At 35.3% G+C, this 9,090-nt stretch overlaps 3 protein-coding genes across 3 annotated transcripts; all 3 read left to right on the forward strand.

The window, feature by feature from the left end:
- The first annotated feature begins 386 nt into the window (after positions 1–386).
- On the forward strand, positions 387–1,881 carry LOC112743299 (uncharacterized). Its single transcript, XM_025792516.1, has 2 exons — positions 387–1,787; positions 1,873–1,881. Exons 1-2 carry the CDS (start codon positions 387–389, stop codon positions 1,879–1,881), a joined length of 1,410 nt encoding a protein of 469 aa, XP_025648301.1.
- An 18-nt stretch (positions 1,882–1,899) lies between these two features.
- LOC112740671 (uncharacterized) lies at positions 1,900–3,100 on the forward strand. The gene is made up of 4 exons (XM_025789271.3): positions 1,900–2,208; positions 2,303–2,507; positions 2,610–2,749; positions 2,833–3,100. Exons 1-4 carry the CDS (start codon positions 1,905–1,907, stop codon positions 2,982–2,984), a joined length of 801 nt encoding a protein of 266 aa, XP_025645056.1. The 5' UTR covers positions 1,900–1,904; the 3' UTR covers positions 2,985–3,100.
- Positions 3,101–4,059: 959 nt separating this feature from the next.
- On the forward strand, positions 4,060–8,309 carry LOC112744419 (cationic amino acid transporter 9, chloroplastic). Its single transcript, XM_025794040.3, has 8 exons — positions 4,060–4,486; positions 5,057–5,463; positions 5,565–5,741; positions 6,120–6,344; positions 6,432–6,608; positions 6,932–7,159; positions 7,478–7,567; positions 7,699–8,309. The coding sequence occupies exons 1-8, from the start codon at positions 4,243–4,245 to the stop codon at positions 7,840–7,842; spliced, it is 1,692 nt and encodes a 563-aa protein (XP_025649825.1). The 5' UTR covers positions 4,060–4,242; the 3' UTR covers positions 7,843–8,309.
- Positions 8,310–9,090: the final 781 nt, after the last annotated feature.

Here is a 9,090-nt window from a genome sequence, read left to right on the forward strand (position 1 = left end):
CTGTTGCACAATTTCTATTTGTTGGTCAATTTGTGTTTGGTCCTCGGCTCAATTTCTGTTTGCTGCTGAGCATAAAAAATAAAAAATATGAATGTTAAGCTGGCTGGTCTTCTATTTTCAGCTCAACTTCATTTGTGAACTTTTCAATTTCTGTGAACTTGCTCTGTGCATTTTCTGATTTCAATTTCTGATTTCAATTCCTGTGAACTTGTTCTTTGTGAACTGTGCATTTTCTGTGAACTTCGTTCCTCTGCTCAATTTCTATTTGACTGTTTGTTGGTTAGCAATTAGCATAAGAAATTAATAATCTGAAAAGTAAGTGGCTGTGTTTGGTCAATTTGTGTTTGGTCAATTTCTATTTTATACATGTTTTATTAATTTCAGTTATGGAAGATAGTATTAACCAAGAAGCAACTGCTGATAACAATGCTTCTGTGAATAATAACATGCCTGCCGATACTCCTATTCCGAATGATGCTGCTAACGATAGTCATTCACAAGGTTCTTCTAACCTTAGGGGAAAAACAGATTTAGCTTGGAAATATGTTGCTCTACAACACGTGAATGGAAAACCACAATATCAATGTTTATTTTGTCTACAAGGTTTCAATGGAGGTGGAATTCACAGGATGAAGAAACATCTAGCAAAGATGACTGGAGACGTGAAAAAATGTCCTAAAGTTCCATATGATGTGGAAAAACAGATGGAAAGTTTGTTGAAAGATATTCAGGCCAGCAAAAAGAAAAGAAAAGAAAGTTTTGGTGAAGAGGGTGGTGATGAGGCAATAGCTCAAGAAGAACAGGAACAGCAGCGTACCTCGAGTCAGCAAGGAGTTGGAGGCGATCCAAAGAAAAAAGCCAAAGTCATTCCTCCTATGTTTGCACCAAGAACAACTCCAGGAGCTCAACCAAGTATTAAAAGTGTTATGCAAAACAAAGAGGCGATACACGAGGTTGATAAACGATTTGCTCGGTGGCTTTTGGATTGTAAAATTCCATTTAATGCTGTGATGTCGCCATATTTCCAAGATATGTTGGATGGTGTTGCTGGTATTGGACCTGGTTATAAGGGGCCTTCTTATGATAAGTTAAGGGTTCATTTGTTGGCTGATCTTAAAAGAGAAAGTCAAATGCTAGTTGATAGTTATAGGAGTGTATGGAAGGAAACTGGATGTACCCTCATGGCTGATGGTTGGACAGATCAAAGACAAAGAACGTTAATCAATTTCTTGGTGTATTGTTCTAAAGGTTTGTGCTTTCTGAAATCAGTAGATGCTTCCAGTATGGTAAAAAATGCTTCACACTTGTGTACTTTATTTTCTGAGGTGATTGAATGGATTGGCCCAAATAATATTGTGCATGTTGTGACTGACAATGCGGCCAATTATGTTGCTGTTGGTAGGCTTATCAATAGAAAATATGATAATATCTATTGGTCACCATGTGCTGCTTATTGCCTTAATCTTATTTTAAAAGATATAAGCAGCATGGCGCATATTTCTAACCTTGCAATTCGTGCTTCAAAGATCACAGTATTTGTGTACAATCATATGGTTTTCTTATCTTGGCTAAGAGAAAGACCTAAGTGGAGAGAAATTGTACGTCCTGGTGCAACCCGGTTTGCAACTGTGTTTATTACATTGAAGAGCATCTTTGACCGTAAAAAGGAGTTGCAACAATTGGTTGTAGATTCAATTTTCACTGATCACAAATTAGGAAGGAGTGCTACTGGTAGAGCTGTGAATGCTATTATTCTGGATGCCAAATTTTGGGACGATTGCTTTACTGTATGTAAACTTGTGAGCCCTCTGATTTACTTGCTGAGGGTTGTTGATGCTGATGACCCCCCATCTTTGGGGTATGTTTATGAAGGAATGCTAAGGGCAAAAGATGCAATTAAGGAGATGTTTAGGCAATCCAAGACTGCATATCAGCCGTACACAGATATTATCAACTCAAGATGGGACAAGCATTTGAAGAAAGATCTTCATGCGGCAGCTTACTTCCTGAATCCTAAATTCTTTTTTAATGAAAATTATAAAGAAGCACCTGATGTTATGCGAGGTTTGCTTGATCTTGTTACCTTGTATTGCAAGTGTAACAATTTGGATTCAGTTCATGCAATGAAAGAAATACATTTATATAGAGATCGGAAGGAAAGTTTTGATAGACAAGAAGTTATTCCAGCTGCATCTGAACTTAAGCCTGGTAAGAATATGGTTGAATATTTGTTTTAACTTGTTTTATGCTCCTATGTTCTTAATTAATATCTTATAATATGTTATGGTTTTATAATTGGTAGATGAATGGTGGAGGTTATTCGGAGGCTCTGCTCCATGTCTACAAAAGATAGCTGTTCGCATTCTTAGCCAAGCATCTGCTTCTTCTGGGTGTGAGAGAAATTGGAGCCTTTTTGACCAGATTCATACAAAAAGAAGAAATAGATTGGAGCATGATAGACTGAATGACATTGTTTATGTTACCTATAATTTGCGTCTTAAATCCAGGTAATATATGTTTCATGAAATACTATATTGTTTCATTTGTAATCTTTATCATAATAAATTTGTAAATTATTAAATCTCCATATATTGTATTTAACTTGTTAGGAAGGAAAAAGAAAAAAGAAAGCAAAAGACACAACATGATCCAATTGATTATGAAAGTATCAGTCAAGTTGACTTCTGGGTGACTGAAGAGGTTGTAGAGAAAGAGCCTGATCTTCCTAGTAATGTGGATGACTTATTGCGTGAGTATAGTATATTTAGTTTCTAATGATTTATTAGAATGTTGCTAGTTTATAATATAATGATAACATTTCTATTTTATTAGGTGAAATTGATGCTGATTTATATCAAAGTGGCGGTGGTAGTAGTGGTCTTTATGCTGCATCTCTTTCTTCTGCTGATCAGGGTGGGAATGATGGTGAAGATCATCCCACCGAAGCAGATTTGCAACAAGTTCTTGCGGATTTTGATAATTGATAAACCATGATGTTGGGATTTAATATTTACATATGCTTTTATTACTATTTAACTTTTGAGTTTGGATTTTGATAAGATCATATGTATTTGGTTGATGATATTTTATGTAGTGTTTTTAATTTTGAAGATATTTTAAAATTTGTATCAGACTATAATTATATTTTAGGATGTGTATTTATAATTTATTTATTATTCTACTCTAAAACGGTTTTTCCGGTTGAACTATCGGTTGAACCGGTTAGACCAGTAAACCAGTAAACCAGTGACTAGAACGGTTTGATGACCGGTCCGGTTTTCTGAACCTTGGTGAAAAGAGAAATAGAGGAAAGGTTTGGTGAAATTGAAGGGTTTCTGAAGATGAAGAAGAATTTAAGACTAAGAATATTTTAGTCAAAAAAATAATAAAGGATGATTTTATAAAATTTTGTAATTTTCAAAATAATTTTAATAACAAAAAAAATCAAAGACAAATTTAATTTTTACAACCTTGTAAACGAAAGAAGTACTTAACTCATTGTAAATTATTTCATATTATTAAATTATTTTAGTATATAATGGGTTTTGAGGCAAGTCAAACTTAGATATGTGTATGTATGTATCTAATATCTACGTATGGAGATCCACAACCACAACCACAGGAAGATTATCTCACATGTCACGCTTTTGGACTCCATGCTAACTAGTTAACTTGGATTCAACCTGGTCCCATGTCACACCATTTTTTCTTTTCAAACAACGCAGCTACAAAGTATTCATTTCTGTAGTAATTAAAATTTAAACTACGCGAACAAATGTTTTAAAATTATTTCCATGTTAAAATTTGTTTAACAAAATTAATATGTATTATTGTAGGTTTAAAATAGTAAGAGAAATTATCTTAAATACCATACATATCATAATTAATTAATTAATTAAAGGTATTATATAGAAGAAGTCACTGATTTAAATTCAATATAAAATTGTTATTTATTATAACAGTAATGTTATTGTTAATTAACTATAACTTGTTCAGTTTTTATGAATTTTTTAATTGAATACTAGAAATTTAGAGTTTTATTTTCCTTTTAATTTTGTTATATTTGTTTACCCAAAAACAATTTATTTCCAATAAAAAAACTGGGTTTCAGACTCGTTGACGTTTTTTTTGTTTGTTGTTACCGTGCCGTACTTTTCTTTTCTTCAACAATGCGTTCATTAATCATTTCGGTGTTTGTCACTCTAAATCCAGAAACGTTCTCTCTCCTCTTCTCCATTCACTATGGGAACTGGTGGTGGCGCACCTTCCTCCTCCTCCGCCTCTTCCGGCTGGTCCGGTTTCTGGTCGTCGGCGCTCCGATCAAAGCGCCTCGTCTCTCCGGCGGAGAAGGCGGCCGCTGAAAGCAACGGCCGGGGTCTCTCCCGCCGCCTTGGAGTCCTCGACCTAGTCCTCCTCGGGATCGGTGCTTCCATCGGCGCCGGTATCTTCGTCGTCACCGGCACCGTCGCCCGTGACGCTGGACCCGGTATGCCTTCCAATTTTAATTTTTATTATTTATTTGATGTAGCTGAGCTTGTTGCTTTCTTATGAAACGCTAAAAAATTGAAACAATAGCTGTTTGAAATTTCATCTAGCTTTTAGTGATTACTATTACTATGGCACACACCTATTTATGAAGTTCACTTGACAATAATTTGATTTGAGCTGTGATAGATTCATCCTAAGTTTTTTATTTGTGTTTATTGTTGCAAACATGCAAGACAAAGTTCCATAATACAATGTTTATCAATTATCATTTTAGAGGCTTGGTGCATTCATCAACTGTATCCGGATACTGTTTGTATCTAGATACATTTAGTTATGAATGTTCTAAAATTCCAAAGCTGACAGATATTGCGAATTAGGAGGAGTAGCACTTCTTTTTGGGGATTGGGAGGGTATATTGGAGGTTCAAGTTCTAGGGTAGGGGGAGGAGGATTGGCGGTGTAGCTTAGCATTGGTCTTTGAATATCATAATATTTGGAAGTGAGGCCTGGTCTTGGATGTAAGGTTTATCTTGTAGTGGCCTTATTCAATGTTTGCTTTTGTAATGCAGGAGTAACAATCAGTTTTATACTTGCCGGAGCATCATGTGTTGTAAATGCACTCTGTTATGCCGAGCTAGCTTCTCGTTTCCCTGCTGTTGTCGGAGGAGCGTATCTATACACATACACGGCTTTTAATGAGATCACTGCTTTCCTTGTTTTTGCACAATTAATGCTTGACTATCATATTGGAGCAGCTAGCATAGCAAGAAGCCTGGCAAGCTATGTGGTGTCAATTCTAGAGCTCTTCCCTGTGTTGAAAGATAACATTCCAGACTGGATTGGACATGGTCAGGACATTGGGGAAGTTCTGTCCATCAATGTCTTGGCTCCAATTCTCCTAATTCTTCTCACTCTGATTCTTTGCTGGGGTGTTGGAGAATCATCGGCTGTGAATGCATTCATGACAGTGACCAAGGTTCCTTTCCATCTTACCAGTTACCACATTATATATTAAGCCGTGTTAATCTTTGGGTTAGAATGAGAAGAGAATCAGAAATTATTTACTGTTTGTTGCAGATAGTCATTGTTATAGTTGTCGTTCTTGTTGGAGCTTTTGAGGTTGATGTTTCCAACTGGTCTCCCTTTGCTCCGAATGGCATAAAAAGCATATTTACTGGAGCTACTGTAGTCTTCTTTGCTTATGTTGGATTTGATGCAGTTGCCAATTCTGCCGAAGAATCTAAGAGACCGCAGGTATTTTATCTTGCGACTTGAAAATTGCTCCAGTGAGTTGTGAATTTGCTAGATGTCATATCTTTTACCGGATGTAGAGGCATTAGATAGTATGTATTTGATTTTGTTTTAAATAGTTACTGCCACTGTTGCTTTAATGCTTTATTACTACTATGACTAATACGAATAATCATTGATATCATCATTGCCAATAAGAACAGGTCATTTTGTAAATGTGCTTGTACTGCTGTATATCTGTGTAACAAAGCTACTATCACAGAATAATATATGCATCTGTTGCAACTAATTGAAAGTCTTGTATTCCATTCAAAGTTTTTCTCCTCTTCTATTCTCATAAATCAATTCACCAACTATCTTTTTATCTTTGTGATATTTCAGCGGGATTTGCCAATAGGCATAATTGGAAGCCTCTTAGTTTGTATTGCATTGTATATTGGAGTATGCTTAGTTATTACGGGGATGGTCCCATACATGTATCTTGGAGAAGATGCTCCTTTGGCTGAAGCTTTTACATCTAAAGGATTAAAATTTGTCTCTGTTCTGATTAGTGTTGGTGCCATTGCTGGACTTACAACAACACTCCTTGTTGGTCTCTACGTTCAGGTGAATCACTTTTGAATTATGATGTAGCTGATTGAAGTGCTTTGAGGCAAGTGCTAATGTAAGTGATTGGATGTTTTTGATGAGCAGTCTCGGTTGTATCTCGGGCTTGGCAGGGATGGTTTACTACCCTCGATATTTGCCAGAGTTAACTCCAAACGGCACACTCCTATTCATTCACAGGTCTGGGTTGGATGTGTTGCCAGTGTTTTGGCTGGACTATTGAACGTAACAATGCTTTCACACATTCTCTCTGTTGGTACACTGGTAAGTGTTTCTAATTTGTTGGTCCTGAGAGTGTGAACCAAATCAGTGTATGAATGTTTTGTTAAAGGAAATTTCTTTGGTACAAAGTGAAGTTGGGTAAAGAGGGAATATTGTAATTGAATTTGTGAGAAGAGTGCTATTTTTTTTATTTTTTTCTCCTCCATCGTTAAAAAAACAATTTGCACTCTTCATTGAAAGTTGCTTTGCACCATAGCAACACTTTGTTAAATTGTTACTTATGTCTATAACTAAGGAAAAGTGGAATTTTGCTCAGTGGTCTATGCTAGTTAATACAGTTCATCCCATATTTTCTCTTATTTCAGACTGGCTATTCAGTTGTCTCGGCATGTGTTGTAGTACTTCGCTGGAAAGATAGGACAAATAGTCAATTATCAACTTCAGCTAAGCAGGAGGGTGTAATTTGCCTCGTTGCTATTGCCGCTTGTGGATTTGCTACTGGGCTCTTATTCCGTTATGATGCCTCACCTATTTTTATGATTCTAGCTATACTTGTTGCAGTAGGTGCTTCTGCTGCTCTTCTTATCCGCCAGGTGCTTGTTCTTTTGGAATATTATATTTTATTAATAGTCAGAGACAGTGTTTCGATAAAATTTTATTTTAGTTGTTGGGGGAAAGGAACCTGGAATTATGTGTTGTGTTGTTTCCTGCAAATACAACGAAGTTACAACATAATTTCAGTGGAATGAGTCAAACTCACCAAAAAGAAAAAGCAATGTAACAGTCATGAGTTATACTTCTTGGTCTTCATAACATTAGAAATTGTGAAATTCACTAATGTGTTTGTTGTATTTAGATGTTCTGTTTTTCCTCCCATTAATTCTGTTTTGCTCCATTGTTTTCTATCCCAGGCTTATTCAGATGCGCCAGGATTTTCTTGCCCTGGAGTTCCCCTTCTGCCATGCCTTTGCATCTTTTTTAATATATTCTTATTTGCTCAGGTATGCCTCATGAAACCATGATGTTTCTGAAAAGTCAGTAAAATTAAAATATTACCTCTGTGAAAAGGTTATAGTTGATTATTTTATGTAGTAAAAGTGGCATATAATTGATGCATTTCTTCCATTTACAGTTACATCATGAAGCGTGGGTGAGATTTGTGGTTCTAAGTCTTGTCATGGTTGGTGTTTATGCCATCTATGGCCAGTATCATGCTGATCCCAATGCAGCAGATACCATCATGTATCACCGGGCACCAGAGGATGAAGCTCAATGAGTCTTAGGAGAACTTTGGGTTGGGGCTAATGTTGTATCTATCACTTTCTTTGACTTTTTCCCTCTTGGGATAGATTCTTGGGTGCTCCCAAAAAAACAAAAAAATTTATGGTCCGATCCATTTAGTGTTCGACACTTAGTTTTATAGGTCATTATTGTCTGCAATCATAAGTAGATTTTTTTTTGCAATTGGTGAAGTGTCGAACATGTAACAGAGTGGAGCACCAACTATTTCTTTCTTTTGACTGGGGACGTAACCAATGAATGTAGCAAATCATGAAAGGAATGCCCACTTTATATAAATGATGAATATGTGGGTAAAGTTTGTAATAAGAATCTTCAATGTATAAGGTGCATTTCTAGTCTTCTACTAGTGTTATAATTCAGTCAATGTAACAGTTAGAAAGATTACTCATAAGCTTGTCTCTCTTAATCTGCAATTGAAACATTACTATTTTGGTGGTCAAATATATAGTCATGAACATATGATGATTGAGGAGTTAGAGAAATAATTGAATTAGCAGAAGAGTTGTTTATTTTATTAACAAGAATTTTATTTGTTTGCGCTCTTGTGATTTATTTGAAGAGAGCCACTAATATGCCTTTTGATTAATGGTAATGATGCTCTTGGATGATCACAAGAATGAGTACAAATAAAACATTCAACTAAGTCTGGGTTTTCAGATGCTCTTGCTTTTGTTGATGCATTCTTTGACAAAACTTTTTCAAGATCTCTGCAGGAAACCAGTTATTCCAGTTGGGTTATTGTCCACCCTCACTAGACTTAAAAGAATATATAGCAAGAGTGAGAATTGGATAACACTTCTTGATTGGTTAGACAAAGATGAGAAAATGATCAATGTTTATGCACCATTTGGGAGTGAGGTAGTATTAAGTGAAGATGGTTGACTAAGATACAGGGCCAACGTTAGTGGGTTACGGATAGCATACAAGTTTTTTGGGATTTTAGTTCAAAATGTGCACACATGACTTAATAAAAAGTAATACATATTTATTGAATATCCTTTAAATTCATCAAATTTGTTTTATATTTTTTTTATAGAATGAATTTGAGATAATCTTACATTATGACTATTTCTAATAATTTTTTAATTCCTAAAATTTTATCACAACTTCCATATCTCTCGTATCAAGATTACTGAACAAAAAATATTTAATTTTTCTATTCTTCCAAAATAATACACAATACCTTTATCATTATTAAATTTATTATATGGGTAATTTACTT

The sequence above is a fragment of the Arachis hypogaea genome, chromosome 14, assembly GCF_003086295.3.
Source record: "Arachis hypogaea cultivar Tifrunner chromosome 14, arahy.Tifrunner.gnm2.J5K5, whole genome shotgun sequence".
Taxonomy (NCBI): domain Eukaryota; kingdom Viridiplantae; phylum Streptophyta; class Magnoliopsida; order Fabales; family Fabaceae; genus Arachis; species Arachis hypogaea.